Source organism: Coturnix japonica, chromosome 3 (assembly GCF_001577835.2).
Source record: "Coturnix japonica isolate 7356 chromosome 3, Coturnix japonica 2.1, whole genome shotgun sequence".
NCBI lineage: Eukaryota > Metazoa > Chordata > Aves > Galliformes > Phasianidae > Coturnix > Coturnix japonica.
The window spans coordinates 88007954-88033426 of record NC_029518.1 but is presented as its reverse complement, the minus strand read 5'-3'; the positions used below and the strand labels follow the sequence as shown (position 1 = coordinate 88033426).

Below are 25473 nucleotides of genomic sequence, written 5' to 3'. Positions count from 1 at the left end.
CAGCAAGTATCCAGACATCACACACACCTCGCCACTTCAACTGCAGCTAAATGTGTACCAGAATCCTGTCTTGGACAGGAAAAAACTACGTAAGTCCTAAAAAAAACTATGTAAGTCCTAAATGACTCAGTAATTTGTTCAATGCAATTAATGATCCATAAAAAACAGCTTAAAACAAAACCAACTCCACAGGGAATAAAAAAAAAATTGACTTAAGAGTACTGGTACATCAATTATTTGTAGCCAAAGTGAGATCTAATATTTAAAATACTCGTGGAATAGTTTCTACTTACAGGCATTCAACTGAGAGCTGGGGTCAGTGCACTTGCCTTTTCTTTTGCTCTGCTTTCGTTCTTCATCCCTGATCTTCCTTTCTGCTCCCTGCCAAGAGATGAAGGGAAGCAGAAGTGAGGAGGAATGTTGCACCTGGAGTCAGCAGCAGCTATACAAGCCTCTATAGTCTAAAGATGTAGACATCCACCGCTTTCAAGTAGGCATTATTTATTTCTTTCCTTTGCATCAGCACTGGGCTGCGGTAGAAGCCACAGAGACCAAGCTGAGTTGCTGCCCACAAAGCTCCTGGCATTTGGTGTGTGGGGACACACGGTTAAGGTAGATGCAGACAGCTAGAATAGAACAGAGAATCACTTTCCTTCCTCCAGCTCTGAACAGAATCCCACATGACTGTGGGTTAGGGTAGGGATGTCACACAGCCAGCTGCAGGAAGTGACCAGCCCAAAGTAGCTACCCAAAATTAAATTCAGTGCTGCCATCAGACCACTGCCCCAGATGGAGCACACAAGCTCTGCCTTCCTCTAAAACAGGCTAACAGTTATCTGTCCACAGAGGAATTACAGGAAGCCATCGCTACTTCTTTCTAGCCCTGCTGAGCTGCCAGTAACACACCCGCATCCTTGTGCAGAGCAGAGGAATGTTCAGATCCACTGGCAGGATTTATAAGTGTTTTGAGGAAACCTCCTTTGACCTGTCCATTACTGCACGGTCACAGAGCTCTGCTATACAGTCAGCTGGTTCTCCATGAGTCCCTGCATCACCTCAGCTGCTTTTCTGGTTTGTCAGCTTGTTACCAGGAGCCAGGGGGAAGGAAAAACTAAAAATGACTTAGGATATTGGAATCCCATATTCTGCAGTTATGGAGTAAGTATGCTCATAAGAAAAAGGTTTGCCCAACTTCCTCACCAGCCTGAAATACAAGATTTCACACTCTTGCCAACATATTAAAGGCTGCAGGACTTTTCTGTTATTTCTCCTCCCTCGTATAACGGGTTCTTGAGCTGTCAAAGGGAAGCTGTGCTCTGGAGAGCCATCGTTCCTCCCTCCTGCAGCAAAACACAGCTTACATGATAAGCAACAGCTGCACAGGGAGAGGGTGCAAAGCTGTGACACAGTCAATACGGCACAGTCTTCAGGACACCGCTGGGCTGCCTTTCTCCTGCCTACGTGCCGGGTACAACAGACATGCTCTAAGATGTCCCCAGCCCCTCTTGTTTAGGTAGGGCTCTGGCAGCCTGCCCACAACGTGGAGCAGCTGCCCAGTGGGACAGGCTCACCCCAGCCAGCAGCTGGGCATCCTGTCCACGTGCCTAGCATGTCTCCACATCTGACAGTGCGGTGAGGATGCTTAGCTGGTGGAGAAACGTTACTACAAAAGACTTCTGCTACTCTCTTGTTTGTGGAAACTAGGGCAAAGGGATGTGAAGACGTGAGAGCAAAAGGGACGCTGAGCCAAAGGGGTCTAAAAACAGCACGTCACTGTTGAGAGCCAGCTGGAGGCTCAAGCTGTGACCCATGGCGTGCAGGGGGGGCTGGAGAGATACCACTTCTCACAGGTCCTTGGGGCTGTCCCTTGGTGTCTCTTGTCTCCTTGCTGTGACGTTCATGAAGTAGGTCAGAGAAGAAGAGATCTAATAGGAGGAGAAGCTGCTCACTGCAGAAGCAATAGCAACTCTAGGAGGGATTTACTGGGCTGGGGCAGAGGCAGAAAGTGTTGTCCCACCTCAGGCAATCTGCACCAGCACAGCCTGTACCCACCCAGCTGCATCACCTCCATGATCTCTTCTTTCAATAACATCTCACTGGTTTCAGCACCCCATAAAAACCCTCCCAATGGCAACTCCTGAAGGACACCATCAACAACAGTTTGTGAGAGCATGTATTTAATCACCCCTTGCCCATGTAGCACTCAGCCGTGCCCCAGAGGTCTTCCTTTGGCAGACCACCCCATCCCTGGTAGCTTAAGCACTTCTGTGACAAGTCTGAACAAAGTCTGCACTGCAATGCACTACAGAATAGCATCAGTGTTGAGGCAGTGGCACAGGCTGCCCAGGGAGGTGATGGAGTCACCATCCCTGAAGGTGTTCAAGAACCATGGAGCTGTGGCACTGAGGGATGTGGCTATAGGGGAAGGTGGATATAATTATCTTAGTGGCCTTTTCCAACCTTAATGATTTTATGATTCTGTTTAAAAACAAAAATGAACAATAAAACATGGCAGGGTTATTTACTAGGGTGCTATTAACAGAGGCAGACTAGAGGGCTCCGTAGATAGGGACAGAGAAAATGAAACAAGACACTCATTTTCCAGTTGCAGGCTAAAGAAAGACTGCAGATGATGAGACCAATGCCTGCTAGTTCAGGCCTCCAGAGGGAGGGTGTGAGCCTTTCTCAGACCTGGGGCTGCAGAGGTGTGCAAGATCTCACTTACAAACAGTCCATCTGATGTAGAGAGGCTGGATGCAAAGACAGGCCCCAGCCAAGTACAGTGTCAGCAAGGCAGAAGTTCAGCACAGCTCCCAATGATCAATAGAGGGACAGGGGAAGCTATGCAACACTCATGCCAGCCAGGAGAGCTCTGCAAACAGTAACACAGTATATCACTTGCTATCCTCCCTTGAAAGATTTTTCAGAGGGGAGAAGGTTACAATAACTGAGAAATCCTTCTTCACAAACCCAGAGAAGCTCTTACAATTGCTTTCAGCTCAGCTCCTGTAGCTTCCTTCACTGCTTCAGGTGATCCATGACTGGGAAAGGTGTTAATTCTTGAGGTGTTAAATGCATGAGGCAGAAGAGTCAAACCACAGCACCTATCCAGCCTGTCAACAGACTTCACTACACTGCAGTATCCCATAGGGCCACAATGAGAACAGCTCCATTTTGTGCTCACAGAAGGGTCAACTTGATAGCAAAAGAAAAGCGTAATAAGAAAACACAAAGATATTACAAGGGATGATGTGGTACAACTTAGGCAAAAATGAATGCCTTCACTTGCCCGTACCAATTGCACTGTTCAAACAAAAGCCCCCTAAGCTGAGGAGCAGTCTTTCCCAAAGTGCCATATGCACACTGAGCCAAGCTTACCTTGTCACAGAAGACTTTAATCTGGCAGTAGGCACGGTGCACAGGTTTATTACTCCTGTTGTTGTAGCTGTAGGTGTCGATCTGAAGATTCAGGGGCAGGCCTTTAACTCCTTTCTGAGAGGAAAAGTCTGTGCTGAGGCAGTTCACAGAGATGAAAACCTGCAGAAGAGGTAATACAGTACTCAGCAGTGACACACATGGAGCAGACTAACACAGCAAGTAGAGTTCTAGATGCATGTCTTTCTGTCTTCTGAGATTCCAGGTAAAAATCCATGAGAGGCATCACTGCATTCCTAATTCTTTATCCAAGTAAAGACACTTCAAGAGTGAACTTGAGTAAATTCTCAAGCTTTATGAGATCTCCATCCACCTTCCCTAGACAGTTATACCAGGCCTTTCTCCAGACACAATGCTCACTGCTGGCACAGCTCACAAGAAGCTGCTGGAGATATTACAGGAGCACTGTCCCACCAGCTAACTGGTTTCTTCTTTTGCTACTGAAGCAAAGCACCAGACTGACACTGTGCAGAGAATTAGTGCCACCTTCCGGAGCCATCTCAGCATTGCAAAATCCCCTGTTCTTTTGCAAGTTGTGAATGGGTTTGACCAGGATCTGTGGTTTTGCAAAGTGCTTATCAAAGACCTCTTTGCACAAGTACTGCAACGTCCTTCTCAAGTTCTGACACAACAGAGGAAATGGAAATGCAATGACTATCAACAGATTAGGGAAGCGAGCTCTTATTTCCATATAAAACAGTACTATAAAAGCTCAAAAAAAAAAGAAACAAAGAACAGTGAGGCCGGCTGCCCAGTCGAGCACAACCCCTGGCACAAAAGCTGCTGCCCCTTCACCAGGACCTTACCAACACCCCACCACGTCCTGTTCCTGCAGGGAAACTGAAACGTGTGAAATATCTCCAGTAAACACCAGCAATCCACAACCACCTGCACGCCGAGCTCCAGGGCCTGGAATGGGCAGAGGGAGGGTGCTGGCAGCACTGCCAGGGTGAGCAGCTGCTCCGAGGAAGCTGAAGAGATGCTCTCAGCTGCTCTGGGGCTGTGTAATCAGCTGCATGCACAGCCTGGGTAATTGTGCTCCCCAAGCACTGGTTTTGTTTGTAAGAGAGCCTTAACTCTGCTGTCTGCATATTTTTACATCTTTTCAATTTTAAATATACATACTCACTATGAATATTCACATGCAGCTTTCCTGTCTGCATGGGAAACATGACTACACGCTGCAATGAAACATGCACCAGCAGCTGCTCCGTACCTCCCACAGCCCCAACATTCCTGCAGAACTCCTCCCTGGAGTCTCACACCACTGCACCCCAAGAGACCGAGCACCCACTAAGTGGTGCCACTTCTCCTCTGGCAAATTCAGGTCTGAGTGTGGAGCACTGCACTGGAAGAGGCCCCCGGGCCCAGCCTTACCAGCTATGCAAAGCACGCACAGCACTCCAGGCAAAAGGCGGCAGCCCTGGCACAACAGCTACGTGCTGCTGCGGCACAACTGTGTGGGGATCTCATGGGAACCAGGGATGGGCTGTCAGATGACAAAGATTATCCTCCTACTCGAAATTCTCCTCATTTGATTAGTTCTGGCTTTGAAGAGTCGACTTCATTTCAATGCCATTTAAGTCCTCAGGACTCCGGGTGGGAGATGACAACCCAAACTTTCTTGTGTCTTTCAGAGCCTGATTTCACCCATCTGTACCAAACCACCTCAGTTAAGAGGGATCGTGTGCTTCTCCCAGCCCATCCTGCAAATCCAAGCCTCACTGTGAGCCTGAAGTTGCTTCCAATTCCACAACAGGGGCAACTCAGAGAAGTGCTTTCCTAGGCTGGGCTAACACCATCTCAGCCAGGTGCTTTGCTCAGGAAGATGTGGCTGTGCTCAGAGATTGAAACGCGGGGCTGGGTGAGTGAGCCAACCCTGTGAGCCAGCTCCATCCCCACCCCACAACTGCCAGAAGAAAGAAAAACGTAACCGCAGAAGTTGCTCCACGTCTTCAGCCTGCTGAGCAAGATTCCTTTTCATGTGTCCAACCTATTTTTCTAAGGGCAGTACCGCATTCTCAGCTATATTAAGATTTGCTGTTACTTCAACAAAAAAAAAAAAACAAAACCCATTTTCATCTCACCTCCCAAGATTCAACATAAAGACGGCACTTAAAAATAGAGCACTGTCAAGCCCGAGCACTTACAAACATGAGTCAAACCCTCCAAAGTTACACAGATTTTCTTTAAAGATCTGGAAAAGGATTAGAAACCTGTTCCCGAATTATATTTTGCTTGCTTGGCAGTTAAGCCTTGGTGTGTATTGAATCATATTTCCAGGCTTTGCCAGACTTTATTTTTTGTTGTTGTTATTAATGAAAGCTGACAAATAGCTCTGCAGAGCAGTGTTGGAGATAGAACGCTGAACAACAAAGCCTGCAAGCCAGGACTCGATGCTATAACTCCACAATGGGCAACATTCATCCCAACACACTCCAGCCTTCCCAGGGCCACAGTCAGCACCGTGCAGCCATGGGGCAGGTGAGCAGCAGCCCAGCCCTGCAGAAAGAACAAACCGAGGCACAGGGATGAAAGCAGCTGCTCAGAGATCACACAGGAAGGAAGGCAGTGTGGGAAGAGCACAGACCTCTTGACTTCCTGGGCCATTCTAACCACCCAGTCTCTCACAGCTCCAAAGGAACACACTGTGCCCATGGTCAGATCTGCAAGAAACGATCTTTAGTTTTAACTTTGCAGAATAAAACTAATCTGGCTGCCCTGCTGCACGCCCTCAAGGAAGGGCAGCAGAGACAGCCAAGTTCTTTCCACGCAGCACCTTTCTGCTAACAAGATCTGCCTTTCAAACAAACCAGGAAAAACAGGCGTAATTAAAGGGCAATCAAAGTGCTGCAGGAACCTCGCTGTCAGCGAGATGAAAGATGTCTTTATAACATGAAGGCTTGCATACCTACATCTCCTCTCCTTGGTTTATCTTGGACGCGAAGCTCTTTGGTCACACAAGAAGCACCAGCAATTTTGCTTAGTCCAAAGGCTACATATGCAGAAGTTTTAGATGAGATACCGCTTGCACAGCCTCCTCTTACTCACTCTTAGGTAGACAAAAGCCTCTGAATTTAATGAGATACTGAACTCGAACCTATCAGGATGCTTGAGACTTTGGTTCAGTGTATTTTGAGACAATACAGTGGAGTCTACAACATACCCAAAAGCGACAAGTTAAACTGCTGTAAGCTGCTTCCTTGGGAATGCAATATAAACCATTCTTCTTGATCTTGGCCTATTAGTTCCAGCGCTCTGTCCAAAAATGCAGCAGGCAAAGGGATTCCACTGTATCTCATTTCCATAACACCAAGGCACAGTCTTGCTGCAGATGGCTCACCAGACTCCCTGCTCCCAGAACCAGCCTGGGGCCTCACAGACCTCACCCAACAGGACCCACTGGGTCCGTGCTGCATTGCACTCTGCTTTCCCTCGGTGCAGCAAGCTCATTCCTGTGGTCTCTGGCTGGGGAAGGCAGCAGTTGCTGTACAGCTGACTTTATCTCTGCGTTCATTTCACTTTTTATAGAACAGAGAGCCATGGAACCCCTCAACCGAACTAACCTGAAGAGGAACCTTTGAGGCTTCCACGCGAGATTAAAAACCAGGGGAACAAATAAGGCGAAGGATGCGTCTAGCTTAAATAAAAGACTGTGGTTTGGACCAGCGGATTGGAACCTGTGTGCCAGCAGGAGCTCTGGGAATGTCAGCTCCAAGTGTGAGAGCTGCCTGTTTGCATGGTGACCCACAGATGCACGCAGCCACATGGTTACCAAACTCCTTCCTGGATAGCTGGAGGAACAGCCTGAGGCCCAAATTCCACAGACAGCTCATTTATCAGCCATCCACCAAAGAAAAATTACCTAGAAGCTCAAAGGTCAGTATTTAAGTGCTGATGGCTGAGAGCACATGGTTTCTCTAAAGGCTTTGCTAAATGCAGACATGAAGGAGAAAAACAAAGGGGTCTTTCCTAAAGACACAAGCACTTGGATGTACGCAGGATAGACCTTAAAGTGCTCGATCCTGCTGAGCTGAATGCAAACCTTCTCTAGCCCCAGAGCCTTATAAAGGACACCAGTGCAGCCCCAAGAGGCAGAGTGCTGTGCTAACGAGGCCACGTGGCTTCTAGGAGTAGAGCTGGGCTATGGCCAGGCAGCTGGCAGTGCAGGCTAAGCATGGGTCTGTCTGCACACATCCATGAAGGTACAGCCCAGGAAAGTAGAGTTTGAAAGGCAGAGCAGCCTTCCCAAGAAGGAGGAAGGAAAAAAAAAAAACCAAAACCAAAACCAACACCTTGGTACCGATCACCTGAGAGGTCGCTAATCTTGCTGCTCTCACATTCGTTTCTTCACCTCCCACATGCACCGCAGGTTTTGCATCAGCAGGATGAGAGCCAAGACAGAGATAAAAATTAGGCAACTCATGCACCTGTGGGCTCCCCAGCCACCTCCTGCCTTCGGGATCGGACGCTCCAAATAAGGGTTGTCTGGCAGATCCGCGATAGGGCCGCATCCGCTTTGGCTCTTTGAGACCCAGCGCCATCCTGCTGGGAGCCCAAGGAATTTGTTTGCATTCAAAGCCTCCAAAGCCCAATCCAAGCGACTGGCACAACGCACTGTGTGGGTCCCACACCCTGCCAAGCAAGGCGGAGTGGGAAACATTACCCAGTCCCAGATAAAAGAACATCCTCCTTGCAAGCTTGTTCCGGCAACAGAATGAAAATGCATAGTAATGAAAGGAAAATACATATTCCTGCTCACAAAGAGTAACACTGATTGCTATTCCAACATGTGTGTGAGCATTTCCTTGCCCCAGAACATGGGAAAACCAGGGATAGAGGTTCCCATTCCTACAGTACTCCCCCCGCCCCATATGCTGATAAGATAAAGATGCAGCTCAGGTGTTGCTCTCATTGGAGTGGGTGGAAAGAAAATAACAGCGGAGTTTGGCAAGGAAAAAAAAACCCAACAAAGTAACAAAGCAATATGTTAAAAAAAATCTGGAAGAACAAAGTCTACTACGGCACAAAAATGGCTGAAGAGGAAGTTTTGCAATCAGGTACGAAAGGAATGGAGTTAAAATCATCACCACCCAGTTCTGTTAAAGGGAAGCTACCGCAGGAAGGTTTCTGCTTTGGTTTTAAGAGATGTGTTGTGAGCTCCATGTTGGAAGTCCAGAAAGATGGTGGGTTCAAGATGCCAAGCTCTGGAGGAACGGCTCTTAGCTGAAGAACTGCCTCTGATTTGCAGTGTTTAAAATAAAGGGCAACAGACATTTGGTTTCAGATAACCCAGCACAGAGAATGGAGCAGCCTGTGTTAGCAGGCAGGTAGGCAAGGCTTGCTGTGACTTTCCTACATCCCTGCTCCTAAAGCTGTATGTACTTGTGCACCAAAGCACTTGTGGTCTGTAGCCTTGGCTTCACACCAATCTCTTCCCTTTAAGTATGTTTGACTCATCACATTTCATAGTTTCATTTCCAACTAACCAAACCTGTACCTCCTCAATACTGCAGAAGGTGGCAACACCTTCTTTAATGAGGCATATGACTGCTGCTTCATTACAATGGCATCTGTATAAATACATGGAATATTCATCAATCAAAAAAGTTGAAATTTTTCCTACGGTGAACACCGAGTGAAGACTGTGCTAGAATAAGCTCTTAAAATAAACCAGCAGTGTACAGCCCAGCCTTACTTCAAATACCAGCAAAAGATCCACCCTCTCCAGAGACACCTAACGAAAACCTGCCCGAGAGCTGCAGTTGACATCCATGAGGACCTGTCCAAAGACCACCCTCAATGGGCAAGCTCTACTACAGTGTTCTCCAGCCCTGAAGCTGCTGTTACACCCTGACCGTGTACCTCATTTTAGTAGAAAGGGTCTTTCACATGCAGAGCCTGGCTTACAATGCCTTTTTTTGTTTTTGGAGGGAAGGAGTGGGAAGACAATAGGGCCCTTAATGTGCAGTGACATCACTTTTGGCTGCAGTCCTACCATCCAGCCTAAAGCAAGCAGAGAGAAGCCCTCCATAGGGCCCTGCCAAGAAGCCACTGACTTTCAGAGCAACCCACTGGCAAGCATGGAAGGCTGCCTCCAACACCAGCAGGGACCTGTGGTTCACACAGCCACATAACCTGTCAAAGACACAACTGCCATGAAGATACCAGCTTGCTCTATTGTGCTCTGCTCACAACTGTTCTTCCCAGTTGCAGCTCTTGGGTTTTCAGCCAAACAGGTTGGGAGCAGAGCTGCTGCAGAGCACGCACAGCACAGGTGTCAGCAGCAAGGCAGTAAGCCTTGAGTGAGCCACCTCAGAGCTGAACTGTGCGGCTGAGCCCCTCTGTGAAGCCCCCAGCCCAGAGCAGAGCACGCTGCCTTGCCCAGGGCAGACACAGGGCAAGAGCTCAGACAGCACCTGAGCAAAGCTGGATCCAGCAAAGCCAGTTAACGCTGGGGAAACCGATCTGTCCAGATTGTTCAGCTGTCACTGACTCGAGAGCAGGCCATGTCTCCAGGCCAAGGTTAAGGGAGAGAGAATTTGTTTCACAGCCTAACGGCTAACAGCTAATAGGACAATGTCCAATGTTAAGGACAGAGCAGCAGGTAAGACCCATAGAAATGCACATTTAACCATATACACATTGACTATTCTCATAGAACCAGTAAGACTGGAGAAGGCCACTAAGACCAACTAGTCCAACAATCAACCCAGCAATACACCCACCAACAATGTCCTTAAGTGTTCACTGGAACAGGTTGCCCAGGGAGGCTGTGGATGCCCCATCCCTGAAGGCATTCAAGGCCAGGCTGGATGTGGCTCTGGGCAGCCTGGTCTGCTGGTTGGCGACCCTGCACATAGCAGGGGGTTGGAAACTGAATGAACATTGTGGTCCTTTTCAACCCAGGACATTATATGATTCCACAATTCTATGAGCCACACACAACTTCTGCATGAGAATTTCCAGAGACAGCGACTCCACCAGTTCCCTGGGCAAAACCTCTACTGGGTACCAACCAAAAGGAGAATGAGGCACACTGTGTATTCTGAAGAAGATACGGTTTTCAGTTTTCAAAACTCATAACCTGTACCTACAACTACTTATCCTGGCTGCCAGATGGAGTCAAATACACAAAAAGAGCAACAAAAACAGGATTTCTCTTCCCTATGTTAAGGAGCTGACTTCAAAGAACATCAAATCAATGGGGAATGGCAGACACCTCCACAGAAAGCTCCATCCCAGCTCTAGACACTCCATACCTAATAAAGGGACAGAAGCAAAAGGCAACAGGTTTGTGTTCAGACACCTAAAAGCTGTTAGCAGAAAAAAATAATCCTGCCCTGACTGTCTGGCCAGAGAGGCAGAGGCCCAGGATAGGGTGGGAAGCTGTTTGAAGTCTCCGAAAGCCTCAGGGTAACTCCAGCATTACCTGTTGCGTGCGAGCGAGTGTATCAGCTACACATCTCTGTCAGACTCATCAGACTACGCTTCCACCCAACTGGGACTGCTCCTGAGAAGCTGTGCTGACTCTCCTAAGTATCCAATTCAACAGTTCACCATTTTGTCAGCTATGTTACCAGTTCCCTCTCCAAACCTGGTAGTCATCTTCCCACCCTCACACCCTCAGCTCCCTCCACTGCCTCAGAGCAGGGAATTTTCAGATCCTGGGCCCTTTCCAGTTCAAACGCATTTGCAAAAGCCACAGAGTACTCACTACACTGCTATTCCACAGGCTGGCCATTTCCAGCAACTTCTGTGCTGTCCTGAAGAAACAGAAGAGGGCAGAGAGGAGCCATTAGAAAGAAGTACACAACATCCCTGAAATCCATAGACTCGGAACCCAGAGTGGGAAAAGCCTGTTGTACGTGAAATACTCCTGCCCCCAGACACATGGGATGACCTACCAGCACACAAATACAGCCAGCTGTATGATAACTCCAATTGCTTCAAGCAGGACCTGCCTCCTACAGCTCATGTCCAGTGTCTGGGAATCACACTCAGCTCTCCTAGCTGGGAAATACTCGGTGATGAGGGGACCAGTAAACCGTTCTCTCAGAGAACAAGGTGACAGAGAGCACAGATAAAGTGGTGGTAGAGGCCTGATGCTCCTGTAGAGCCCCACATAGCAAGGGCTAGCACAAGAAGGGAAGGCAAATTCTCATAGGACTCTGGTCCCAGAGCTGCTAGGGGCAATTTCTTGTGAAGATATGCTATTTCAGCTTTAGGACTTCTGACACACGAGTAACTGCACCAGAAACATCAGATTCAGAGCCCTGCACCACTGTACTACCGCTGTACAGGACCAGATTCTTCCCACAGCTATCAGGAATCAAGAGCAAGAGGGAAAGGAGAGCAGCAGCAACCCTGAAAGAATCCTCTGGCTCTAGTCCAGGTAACTCCAGGGCTCAGGAAACAAGTTTCTAATAATCAAGGCTTGCTGGCTGATTGAACATAACAGCAGTGTTACATAGATAGTATTAAACACAAGACAGTATTTATTACTGCAAAAGACTTTCTGCGGCATCCGAAATCCAGCTCTCCTTATTCTCTATTCCTCACATACCTGAAGACTATTGTTTGAGGAAGAAAAGAAAGGAGATTGAGAGAGTGCGAGAGAGTGCACGTGTATGCAAGGTAAACGAACCATGCAATAAAAATTGTTGAAATTGGCTCAGGCATCTCCTGATAAGATCACAGGAGTTGAGAAAGAGCTGCAGCTCACGGATGAGAAATCCGACCATTGACAAAATGCATCCACTAAGGAAAAAAAAGATAACAAAGCTAAATAGACGTTTAAACACACAGAGCACTTGTTAAAAGCGATATTTGTGTCCAGAGTATTTCTGCCTTAAGATCTGGATTCCAGGAGGTATTAACAGTGCCTTCTCCATATTCATACGAACCAGCACTGAAAGCTCATGGGTACTGTGCTGAAAGAAAGGAAACCTGTCTTACATAGCCATAAAACCAGTCTCAGTAACAGCTTTACATACCAGTTAATCCTACATATATTAGCCATGAGATGAAATACAACTTTGAGGGTCCTCAGACCTTTTCAAGCCTTTACTGGTAATTTCACTGTGAATCTGCAATAACTAAGTTACTCATTCAGGTGCCTGTAGAACACCTGAGAAAAAAACACCTGCATCAGCTTCTAAATAGATACACTGAAATTCATCAGTTATGCGCTGACAAACCTGTTTAAAAGGTTTGGTTCATCTTTTGGTTCACCTAGATGAATACTGCTGTACCCACTAAAACCAAAGTCTCTGCCTGGACATGCCAAGGATGACACGGTGGAGCTGTTGAACAGTTTGCTACTCTGTTCACAGAGGAATCACCAAATCCTGGGCATATATGTTGATCTACTCATTGCCAGTTTATTGGGACTGCCCTGAGGGGTAAAATCAGGAGAAAATTACCAGGTTGTCAGCTGGTGGGACAGGATCGCTTTCCACAGGATGGTCACCAAGTTCCCAGCATCAGCTCTATGCCCTGCTCCTTGGTTATGCTCTCGTGCAGCATAGAGTAAAACTTGCAATAGCAACAAGCTCAGTGCAGCAACATTTTGTGTCTCTTGCAGAGCACAGCAGCACACACAGCTCTAGAAGGACCGTTGCACTTGCTGCCAAGAGCTCCAACGTGCCCCCTACTAGGGCCCTCCCTAGACATGGCACTGCAGTCCCCAGCTCTCCTCACAATGCTGGTGCTAGCAAGAGAACAGTCAGTCCACAAAAAACAAAGGAAACACTTCCCAAATTTTGAAGAAAACTGTCAGCCCAGGCAGTAAAGAAATTCTCTGAAGAAGACATCTGCACTCCAACTCCAGCTACAGTGCAGCAACTTGGGAACTGAGGATACTGTGTTCTCTTTGACCTGCTATCACGCCAGCTAGAAAACACAAGAGTCCCTTCCAAATAATGGAATGGCTTCAAACAGCCACAGTTCTCTAACTAGGAAAGCTGTCTGTACTTACACACCTACTGTAATGCCCAAAGTTTGGCAAAAAGATGAAAACAGAGTTCACCAGGAGGCTGCTCTAACATTAAATAGGTCACAGTGCATTGGGATCTGTGGTTTCAGCAACACATACTTTGTTAGCTCAACAGCAGCAGCTACTGAGAAATTGCCCTCCTTGCTTTCTACCAAGGGAACATGCTGCTGCTGAACCCAGTTACACTCAACACCACCTCTTGTACCATTTATCTGCTCTGGAGAAGCTCTGTGTTTCCTTTTGCTGGTATTTGTCTTTCAGCAGACAATTCTGCCAAGAACCTTAGAGCAGTTGCAAAGCCCTCTATAGTTGCACATAGAAACCCTCTTAAGAAATAGCCAGGAGGTTTTGCCTAATATAAGAGCGTAAACAAACTTGTTACATGCTAATCACTGGGTAGGCCACACACCCTTCTCCTCCCTCCACGCTGTGAATCTACTGAAAGGACAGGAAATAAAGCCGTGGTCACATACCTTTGCTTCCTCGTTGATGTCCCATGTGAAGGATATGGCATTGTATGCGATCTCTTCAATGTTACTGATGGTGTTGAAGCTCTCCTTGTAATCAGCTGGTAGAAAAAAAAAAGAAGCGTGAGGGAGAAGAAGAGGTGATAGCACCCAGAGTTCTTCACACATACACAGCAGCAAAAAGCTGCGCCTCCTGAGCAGCACCTTGGGGCAAAGGAAGGTGAATTGTATTTAAGAATGGATCACTAAAAAGTCTGGAAATGGCTCTCAGACCAAAAACCAAACATTAAAAGGAAAAAAGCCAACATAAAACCCAAACCCCACACACTTTGGAAGAGGAAAATGGGGCATTTGCAGAAAACCCCAACTAGAAACTCCAGTGAGAAAGAAAGGCAGACATCACAGATATTGTAAGTCCTGAGTCATAAGCTGCTGTGTAGGGGAAACTGTACGGCAATGGTAAAAGCTCTCAATAAAACTCATCCAATAACAAACAAAGATTTGCATGTACGTCTGCTTTAAGCGCCAAGTGATTAATCCCTGCTTTTATTCACAGAAGGAAGACTCAGTACAACCCAGCTTTCTGCTGGGAGTTTGGAAGCTGTCCAGCCACACTCTTATCTAGAGGCGAGTGGAAATTTGCAGCGTTTTCCTTTTTTGTTTGGGAACTAAAGGCCAGTTGTGAACAAACTTCACTCAAGCTGAGGTACTTCTCTACAAGGATTTTACCCTTTGGAGAAATACTAACATCTAGGACAGCCACAGAGTCTTTAAGATGCAATTTAGCCACAGCTACCAAGATCCATACCAAAAGCAATTGTAATCTGGAGAGGGTCATCAGATCACCCAATGTAAGTACCCAAACTCAGCTCACTCAGGAACCAAATAAAACCTGCCAGAAATCCAGCCTCCGTAAGGAGTCCTAAAAACTACATAAACTCAATCAGAAGCACCCTCCAGCCTTTCAGAAAATTACAGAGCTGAAAGCATAACATAAAGACTCCTTAAAACGACAAAGCTTCAGCAGAAAATCCATGCCAACAAATTAAGTTTAGAGTTTGACATAGCGAGAAGTGTTCCTTTACCTATGTCAATGCATCTTTGTTTAGCTGTGTGTTGTCTTGAGTGCCAGTATTTCCAGTGCCGGAGCTGATCTTCTCTTGTTTTGTCTTCAGCAAACACTACCATGATGACACTCTAAAGGGAGAGGGGGAGGGCAGAAGATTAAAAAAAATAAAACACAAACATGCCAAAGACAAAAGGCCACAGAGTACATTTGTTTTGGAAGTTCTCCTTGGTATCAAGTTTTCCTCATTAGGCTTTCCAAAGCAATGCAGTACAGCACACCTGGCACACAACAGGAAGGCAGACAGAAGAGTTTTCTGGGTCATAAACAGATGAGCAGAACTGCCCTCCTAACTGGAGTTCATGAATCTCATTCCAGGTGTTGCATCACTTTTACACAAGTGCTGACAACGCTTCTTAGCAGACTGAGCCAAGATAGGTTGGTCTGAAGTAGGTGGACAGCGAAGGAATGAATGCTGATGTAACAGCTGGTAAGCTGCCCTTAGTGCTGATACTCTGGTTCAGATTACTGCACTTTGGGAGAGTTTGAGGCTACCAACATACACACCCCTCTTTCCCAAGAAACCACAAGAGCTGCCACTCACACGGACTTTACTGATGGGGTGATGGATTCCTTCACTGCTGCTGATTTCTTTCAGGGTGATTGGGTAAAACTGACCCTTATTTAGGTAAGTCATCGTGCTGTCCCCAGGCTTCTGTCGGAGGGACTTGGAGGCTTCCAGAGTATATTCAAAGTTATTCCTACAAAGCAAAGATGGCAGTGATTGGTAAGACACTTTCCTGGAAAGCTGCTTAAACGTTCTACATTTAATTTGGAGAAATTCCAAAGTCATTAGTTGACTCACTAAGCCATCAATAGGCAAGGAGGCTGAAAAACAGGATGAGCCCCTTCTTAAACTATGTCCTTCATTGAATGAAGATTTAAAGAGAAATTCTTCACAAGCAAAACCCCAAGTCACAGCAGAAGGCAAGTCTGGGAGCTCCTTATTCCACCTCAGAGCAGCAAGCTGCTCTCATGCAATAGGAAACCACTAGTAACTGATTCACAAGCTAATAAGCCATTCAGTGGCCACAGTCTCCTCTTCCCTCCTGGTCACCTGCAACTAACCTAACAACTACGTTATTCTGCTCCACTGAAGTTCATACAGTTTCACGCTTCTTATTTCTGCTGTAGGTTTCCAGCAGGGAGAGAGGAAGGCAAGAAGGCAAGGAAGTAAATGGAAGCCAGCTGATATCACTGCCAAGCTGACAGACAGCGCTGCATCTCCTTATGGGATAGGAAGTCCTTACAAGGACAGCAACTGGAACAGGTTGCTGTTTCCAGTCCCACAGGTATTTTTCCTTAGGGATGTAGGCACGATTTTCAACTACAAAATAACCAAGTACTGTTTGTGCTTCTGAATTCTATAGTCTCCAGTGCCTGACAGGGACTCACTGCAGAAGAGTGAGCTTGGCCAAACCAATGCTAAGGAAACAAGAGGGAAAGGGCTGAGAGGGAGGCTTGAAGCATTACCCAGAAATACTGTCAAAAACATAATCTTCTGAGTTCATGTTGGCCATCCGGAGATTCAATTCAGCAGGAAAGAAAACCTGGGGTAGACAAAAAACAACACAACTAACACAGCAGCAACAACAAAAGTCAAGATTATACAGATAGGTGTTAGCACAGAACTTCTGGCAGGCTGATCACCAGGTAACAATTGGTTTCTGGTCTGTAAAAACAGGACACTGGGGCAGGGTTTCAATCAAAAACTTTTGGGTGCCAGTTAAGCACAACATCTCACATGTCATCTTAGTTAGATTATAGCAACATTTCAAAGCTTTCCCAAATCTCAAAGAAAAGAGCACAGCTACATTCTCAAGGCATGTCCTTAAAATAAAGAAAATCAAAACATGGTTGCCCTCTCAGTTGGTAAGACAAAACAAAACACATGGATTTGCATCCAAGTTTACCACATAGTCAAGGCCCTTACTACTGTTTTCCACTGACACACACTACACCTAGAAACCAGCAGCGAGGGAGCTTGTAAACACAGTCACTTCAGCTAGGTACCTGCACAGGCCCTGCTGAGCACTGAGGTCTTTCTTGCAAAACCTAACCCAGTGCTGTGGATCAAGATAACAATTTCCACACTCTGCAAGCCAACAGCTCTGTCATCAGCAGGATTAGTCATTTGCTTTTGATAATGATTTCACATTGTATGGGTTTTACAGACAAGGTTATACCTATGTACCCCTCTGAGAAAACCTATTTCTAAATCACTAGACGCATTTCTGCCTTACGTAGCAAAAACGATAGAAGATGGAACTGCATCTCTATAGAGAGATTTAAAACACACACAGAGTGCCTCTTGTTACCTCTTGCACGCCTTCCTTGAAGGTCTCTGAAAAGGTAGAGTCCGGTGTTCGTCTCTGGGAGTTCTGTGGCTGGGTGTTGGAATTGAACTGGTCAGGAGTGAGGTTCCTGTCAAACACCACCACCCGCTCGGGGGGCTCGGGGTGGTAGACGCTCGGAGGGATACCCACTGCAAAGCTGTGGGGCTGCGTCTCCGTTTTGATGGAATGGGTGGGCATCGTTGCAATCGAAACAGTGACCGTCGTGTCGGGGGTTGTGAGGTGGCCTCTCTTGTCCATGCCCATCTGGGGCGTATGTGGAAGGACAATATTGAAAGGTACATTTTTCAGAACTTGGACTCTGTTTTCTCCGGTGGAAATAAGTGATTGCTCCGTCACATTTGGGATGCTGTTCCTTTAAAAGGTAAGAAGGAAAAAGCACGTTAATTTTTACAGCTTGTTTTCTCATTCCACAATAACCAGAATCACTTCTCAGCATTTTAGACAAGGACAGCTGATACAAACTCTGGTGCTTGTGAAGAACTGCTCCACCCTAACCTGAAAAATGGAGAAAACTCACTCAAAAGAATAAAAAAAAGAAATCCTCACCCACTGCCAACAACTCTACCCTGGAGGAAAGAGTGAGGATTCACTGCCCAGATTCTCACTGGTGAAGACAGCAGTCCAAACCCAAGCACTGAGGCTTCTCTCACTTCACATCAGCACAGCCTGGCTCACACCAGGCTGCACAAAATTGCTTTTTGGTGGATGAAGGGGGGATCGAGAGTAAAGTAGCTGTTCCTCTGCCATAAAACTGTATGCCACTCAAGGGGAGTTCAAAGGGAAATTACAGCCCTCTTTCACATACAGCCCCTCAAGAAAATCCACATCAGGACTCCCTAGAATGGTTTACATTGCTTCACACTCTCATTGCTGCCAGGATGCCATTTACACCTGTGGTGAGCTGACCTCACAGTTAGCAGCCACTAAGAGTCAACCCTCCCTTCCTTTCTCCCTTCCAACAACATGGTCCTGCCCTCTCCAAAGCACCAATTCAGACACTCCCCTGTCCTCTTGGTGAGCCAGTTTGGCTTGTTCAACTGACAGCAAGCTAATCACTTTTTTCTCCTGCTAAGTTATGGGTCAGTAGAAGACTACATCTCATACTAGGGGAGCAGTAGGAACACGCGGCTGGGAACCAGACTGCTCTTTTCAATGAGAAGTCATTCAATCAGCTCAGCCAGATCACAAAGACTCAACACAGGTCCTTAAGACATTCTTATCTTCTATATCAGTCCAAAGGAAAGCACGGGGGGAGAGGAAGACTGGCTTGAATGAAGTTCATGTATACAGTATTTACCTAACCAGTATCATCTGCTTTGAGTAGAGAGGCACAAGACAGAGGAAGCAGGAAGATGAAGAAAGAAAGGAGTTCCAGAGGACACAAGAGAGGCCCATAAACAGTACAAAACCACACTAAATCCCAAGCACTCTGAAATCCCTCCCTACCAGCCCATGCACGAGGGAGCAGCACTGCTGTTGCCCAACACCAAAATTCTCAGCACACAGCCAAGGAAACCACATGCAAAAACAAAAGGGTCACCAGTCACCTCTATGAGCCTGGGGAAGGGGAACCTGCATTATCAAGATGGTACCCAAATTTCAAGAAAGAAGCTTTTGCCAAGCAGATTATGACACAAGTAGACAGAAAGCAGATGGATGGCAATGAAAAGCAGTTAGGGTCTCAGCTCTCCACAACACGGTGCAGTTCCTAGGGCAGACAAGGCAAAGTTCCTTCAGAAGCTTTGATGGAAAGGAGGATAAGCAGACACACAGTAGTAAAAACTAATACCTTTTGCTATGGTCTTGGTCGGGATGTTCCACCTCTGGTTTAGCTGTTGAAGATCTCCTCTCCCTTGGAACCTGGGAAATACAACACATGCTATAAGTGCGTTCTTCCTTCCACATATATTAAAAAAGAAAAAAAAAAAAAAAAGAGCTCCTTCAAATGCAGCCATTAAAGCTCTTCCCCCTTGTTTGGTCAAATTAAGAAAGCATCACTCTTTGATACCATTCATTATTAGCATTGCAGCCTGACTGACGGTAATGCAGCTGCTTTGGGACACCAGGCCCATCCCAGGTGCTGCTCAGCAGATCCTGCTGTCAGCAACCCAGCCAGCATTAGATCGTGCTAAAACCAGAGGCAAAGGGGCACTCCTAAGCTCTGCTGGTGTTCCAGCTCAAGTGGATCAGAAGGTAAGTTCTTAAGTACCCCAAACCACTCAAGGCTTCACTTCTTCCTCAGGGACCTGGAATCTGGGGGGCTCAAATGATGCTCCTGGCAGCAGCAAACCCAGTTCTTGGCTCAGCAGCACCTCCCAAAGGGGTGAGCAAATAGGGGGAGGTGACCCCAGCTCTGTCCCAAAGAGACTGCCCCCACATCCTCTGCTGGGAGACACTATGGGGACATTTCAGAGCAGAAAGCAGAGCCTTGGACACATGCTCACTTAGTGGTGGTTTACAGTGCAACTCACCCCACAGCCATTGGTGACAGCCTGACCCTGAGCTCAGCTGAACAGCCACAGGGCAGAACAGGCTGGATCACCCCCTCTGCTGCATGGTTATGCCCATAAGTCCCTCCACAAACATACACATGACAGTCACGGCTTTTGCCAGTCTCAAATGATGCTGAATGATTAAAGCAAACATTTTCCTGTGTGAGGAGGAGCAAACTCTCAACTTTTCCCCTTGTTGAAGCGTGCATTACAAGCATGTTTGGAAGCTCAAGTGCAACGTGAAGAATCACCGCTTTACTGCTAATTAACCCTAATGCTGCTGACATAACTACATGGAAAGCATCCTTCTCTTAATAGCCAGGACTGAAGCCTAAACCCTGGACGTTCTACACAACATGAACTCTCTACCAACACTAGAATTGGTTCTACCACAGTCAAATGCAGAATCCTGAGAACCTCTGAGTGAATAACCAGCGATAACTATTTATTGCCAAACCAAAGCTCTTGCAAATTGCCTTTAGACAGAAGTCTAGACCTGCAGAATCCAGATGTTGGCCAAACATTTATTTCCTGTAAGGTCCTACAAGCACCAATGGAACTACCACAGTAGCCCATTAGTCAAATAGAAGACAATTCAAACCCAGTTGTTCGCTTTTTTTTGTGCATTCGGATTTTGTGGTGGACGTTTGTTTTCTAATGGTTTGTTAGTTTTTGTTTTAAATATAAGACATTCAAAGGTGATCTCATCAGCTCCTTTTAATATTGCAAAGGAAGAAGAGGCGTATTCGGAATGCCTAGACGCTGTCCCTCCAGCATTACTTCATAACAATAAATCTTTCAACCTCCAGCCAATCTGCCTCTCACAAGTCTGCCAAATACCTGTTTTTCCACTGATTTTTCTACACACCCTACTGGTATCGAAGCATGAAGAAACCCAAAACCAGACACGAATGTACAGCAAATCCCTACTGCTTTGCTGAGCGTGAAGGATCGACCCGACGATCCCTTTGTAACTTACAGATTTTGATATCAAAGTAGACTTTGTGGATTAAAGTTGTTCTGGTATGTGGGGAGGGATTATTGGGAGGTACCCCCCCCCCCCGTTCCTCCTTGAAAGCACAAAAACAGATGCATCCTGCGTAGATTGGTATCGATGCTGCACTAGATTATGTCAGTGCTACTGTATGACACATACAATCGTTTGGCACTACGCACCGAGCCTAGTGTTCGAGCTTAATAGATTAGCTGCTGGAACCGGCGATCTTCAAGTATCGGCAATGCGGTTGGTGTAGTTCGACGGTATGCAGGGCTTGGGTACAATCGGCCGGTATTCATGAAAGGCATTCAGGGCCCTCGCACGCACGAAGGAGACTCTCGGCGTGTATGCTTCCGCTATATGCAAAAAGTAGCCCAAGATATAAGCCACCGATGCTGTTGGAGCGTCGCGGGCTTTAAAAATGATCATTCAAGGTAAACGGTGTTTGAGGTATGGAAATTCAGGCCCGCTTTCAGTAGTCCAGGTAAATGCGGGGATTTCTGGTAAGAGTTCGTCAGGTGCAATGTAGCAACACAGCCGAAAAAGTGCTTTCCAACAAAACTGGCTGAATAACATCCACATCAATGAGTTTGGGGCATTTTGTTGTGCACGTAGAGCACTAACCCCCATATTTTAAGCATTACAAGAACATTTGGATATTTAAGGCATATTTAAGGCCTTTTCTAAGCAAGAATACAATACAAAAAAGACAACCTCTCCCACAGTTTGAGGAATGCACCGAGGCCGGCAGTTACGCTCACTACTCTTCAAAGACATTCACCACAATATCAGGCAGCAGAAACAAGCCAGACTTCTGGTGTCCCTGCCTGCTCAGTAAAGAGCACACAGGCATCTCCACATGCTGAGCCGGGCTACCGTGCACAAGCAGGTCACCCTCTGCATGCAAGTGTCTCCTGCTCTCCTCCCACTTGAACACCGGGGTGAAGAAAAACACCCCATCTTAATGTCCACACAGAATCACACAGAATGACCCGGGTTGGAAGGGACCTCAAGGATCATGGTAGTTCCAACCCCCTGCTGGCAGGGCCACCAAACATACACCTTTACTAGATCAGGTTGCCCAGGGCCCCATCCAACCTGGCCGTTGAAACCTCCAAGGACGGGGCATCCACAACCTCCCTGGGCAGCCTGTTCCAGGGCTTAACTACTCTCCTAGTAAAGAAGGTAAAGGAAGTCCAATACTTAGGGAAGTTATCCATGAGAATCTAGCAAAGTAAATGTCGCTGAGAAGCCCTTGAATGCTAGAGAAGATGAGCAGGCTTGTCCAAGAAGTAACAGATTATGGCAGCAGAAGCTCACCAAAGCTTACAGGGATGCACACAGTTAAGCCCACCTTGTAATAATCATACAGCAGTCCCAGGGCGGCTGCGCTGTCCTCATCTCCATTGATGCTCATCATAGCTTTGGTGGCTGCCGTGAGGGGGTTTTCAAGGAAGGATTTCCAGGCCTCATCTTCACTGGTGTAAGGGCGTCTCTGGGAGTAGAGCGAGTCATTCTGAAGAACCAACACGGGTCTTTTACTTGAATCGTGGAAAAAAAAAAAGAAGAAAAAAAACCCCAGACACCTGTTAGAACACATGAAAAACATTCCTGAAGTTTTTCAGAGTTCGCTGCCCCACTTTCACAGGGTTCAGGTTCTGATTCAGTGCACGGCAAGGATTAGTCAACACAAAAAGCCTAGAAACCTAATTCCCATCTCACTCGTGCTCCGCGGACGTCGGGATTACTTGGACCAAGCTCAGCTGGGTTACACCAACCTGCACTCAATCACAGTGCTGCCTCAGAGCACCACCAACACTCTGAATCCAACCCAGAAGCCATACGTGCACATTGGGCTGCCACCTACCAAACCTCCAGCACACCTACGGAACACCAGCGAGCCGCGACCTGCTCTAGTTTCCATGTGGGACTAGGAAGTGCAAATGAACCTGACATCTTTCTCCCGGAGCTTCCAGAAGGCAGCGCCCAGCAGCCGCACAGGGAAACCAGCCCCAAGTCAGGGCAGCCCTCGCTGCTTCTGGTGAGTGAAGATGCACCGTCTGCTTATCTGCTTAAAAAGGCCAACCAGCACCAAAGCCACCCCACCCTCACCACCACATTATCCCCCCCCAGAACAGGATTCATTTCATCCACTCTTTACCCAGATGCATTCAGACCCAAATATACTACAGATAGAAAAAGTTGTGAAACTCCGAGTTGTGAAATGCTCTAATCACTATAATCAGCTTAGCGCGATCCCGCATTTATCACCACCTTCCACCAAAAAAATTGCCAAGCACTTTGTAAATGATGCGTCCCATCGCTTACACAAGTGGTCTCATGAGCCTCAATGGGACACCAGGCTGGGCTCCAGCAGCTGGAGCAAGGGGGAGTTGCCAGGGTTTATATGAGCACTTTGTACCTATAAAGTACTATCAGAGCAGGGGAAAAAGCAAACAGAGAAGCCAAGCTCTCCCAACACTTCATATTTGCAGGGCTTTACCCTCACACACTCCTACACAGATGCTGACCGTACCTGGGACATCCACTTTCTACCACAGACAACAAAAGACAAGCTGAGTTTCCTTCAGCACCCCATGGGCACCGCCACAGAGCTCAGGCTGTAGGGCTGTGGATAGAGCCGGCGTCCTACACAGCACAACGGGAGCCCAGCACCTCCTTAAGAAGCCACAGTCGGAACGCACCGCTATGGGCCGCCCCGTCCAACACCCAGCTAACGCCGAGAAGCTCCGATCGCAGACGGGAGCCACTAACAGCGGGCACACCATGAACAGCAGGAACATCGCTACCAAACATCGGGATCGCCGGCAGCCCCCGACGTGCGGCCGTTACCTGCCGAAATCCACCTTTCCGGAGGGGTGCGCCTCGTAGAAATCCATGGGGCCGTTCCAGCTCCGTCCGCCACACGCGGAGCCCGGGCCGGGCGGGCCGACAGGGGCTGAGGCGGCAGCTCCGGCCCCACCACAGCACAGCACCCCACACACAGCACAGCACCGCACCGAGCAGTGCCGGCCCGGCGCCGCCGCCCGCCTTTAAGGCGCGGTGTGGGGCGGGAGGCGGTCGGCGCAGCGCTGCCCCACGCCCGGCGGCGGTGTCGTGTTTCAAAGCGGCCCAGCCCGGCGCTGCCGCTGATAAGGGCGGGGGGAGCGGAGAGGAGAGGGGCGGGATGGCCGAGGGGGGCTCACACCGCCCCCTCCCGCCGCGTCGCGCCGCCCCCCCGAGGCGATGTGGCCCGCACAGCCCCCCCCCACCCCCCCCTGCCCTCGGAGGCAGCGCCGGTCGGACCGGACGCGGTTCCGTCGCTCCCCGCCCCGCGCGCTCACTTGTCGTAGTCTTGTGTCATGTCTGGCGGAGGCGGCGGAACTGGCCCGGCGGGTCGGGAGGGAGCGGGGGCGAGCGGAGAGACAGAGAGAGCAGCACAGCGCAGCACAGCGCACAGCCCGCCGCACTGACGGGTTCTGGCGGCTTTTCTCGCCCGCTCAGGTGGCTCCAGCTGCCGCAGGTGGACGGCCGCCGAGGGACGCCTCCCATTGGCTGCCGGAGGAGAAGGGGCGGGGCCGACAAGCCCCATTGGTCGGCAGGGAGGGAGGGGGCGGGGCTAGAATGAATCACAGAATGACCCGGGTTGGAAGGGACCTCAAGGATCATGTAGTTCCAACCCCCCTGCCTGGCAGGGCCACCAAACATACACCTTTACTAGATCAGGTTGCCCAGGGCCCCGTCCAACCTGGTCTTGAACACCTCCAAGGACGGGGCATCCACAACCTCCCTGCGCAGCCTGTTCCAGGACCTAACCACTCTCCTAGTGAAGAACTTCCCCCTAACATCCAACCTAAATCTTCCCTCTTTTAACTTAAAACCATTTCCCCGTGTCCTGCTATTATCAGCCCTTTCGAAGAGTTTACTCCCCTCCTGGGAGTAAGTTCCCTTCAGGTATTGAAAGGCTGCAATGAGGTCACCCCGCAACCTTCTCTTCTCCAGGCTGAACAAACCCAACTCCCTCAGCCTGTCCTCATAGGGGAGGTGCTCCAGCCCCCTGATCATCTTTGTGGCCCTCCTCTGGACCCTTTCCAAAATCTCCATGTCTTTTTTGTTCTGAGGGCTCCACACCTGGACACAGTACAACAGATGGGGCCTCACAAGAGCAGAGTAGAGAGGGACAATCACCTCCCTATCCCTGCTGACCACCCCTCTCCTGATGGAGCCCAGGATCCCATTTGCTTCAATATTGGAAGCACTGCTGGGGTCTGTGTGTGGCAGAGCTGTTGGGAGCACTGCTGTGCTGCTGCTTGTTCTGCTCCTGGAGCTCTGGGATGTGCTCACACCATCACTGCTCTGCCACACGTGCTCGCTGTTCATGAACAACCAAAGCACGACGCTCCGAGCCACCCAGGTGCTGCACGTGTTGAAGCTCAGCCACCTCTTTACATCACACCCCAATTGCTGCAGTCTCAGTAACACACCGCACTCGGTACTCCTGCTTTACTAAAACCCACCAAGCTCCTATTCCACATCAATCAGAGCTGTTCCCTCTGCGGAAGGGCTGCTCTCCCCGACTGCCTGATTCACTGAGGAAAACTT

At 48.2% G+C, this 25473-nt stretch overlaps 1 protein-coding gene across 2 annotated transcripts in view; it reads right to left on the bottom strand.

The window, feature by feature from the left end:
• The window catches only part of GRHL1 (grainyhead like transcription factor 1), a 33675-nt gene extending 9303 nt beyond the window's left edge, over nucleotides 1-24372 (bottom strand). Inside the window, exons 1-10 of one of the 2 annotated variants that reach the window (XM_015859472.2) lie at nucleotides 24216-24372; nucleotides 22226-22412; nucleotides 19172-19242; nucleotides 17344-17734; nucleotides 16499-16575; nucleotides 15570-15726; nucleotides 14985-15096; nucleotides 13906-14000; nucleotides 3379-3537; nucleotides 294-381 (exon numbers count right to left, since the gene is read on the bottom strand). In XM_015859472.2, coding sequence (XP_015714958.1) covers nucleotides 294-381; nucleotides 3379-3537; nucleotides 13906-14000; nucleotides 14985-15096; nucleotides 15570-15726; nucleotides 16499-16575; nucleotides 17344-17734; nucleotides 19172-19242; nucleotides 22226-22412; nucleotides 24216-24235 — 1357 coding nt within the window. In that variant the 5' untranslated portion in view covers nucleotides 24236-24372. Of the gene's footprint in view, nucleotides 1-293; nucleotides 382-3378; nucleotides 3538-13905; nucleotides 14001-14984; nucleotides 15097-15569; nucleotides 15727-16498; nucleotides 16576-17343; nucleotides 17735-19171; nucleotides 19243-22225; nucleotides 22413-23724; nucleotides 23772-24215 lie in introns of those variants that run through there. The other variant, XM_015859471.1, reaches the window with a different exon arrangement.
• Between the last annotated feature and the right edge of the window lie 1101 nt (nucleotides 24373-25473).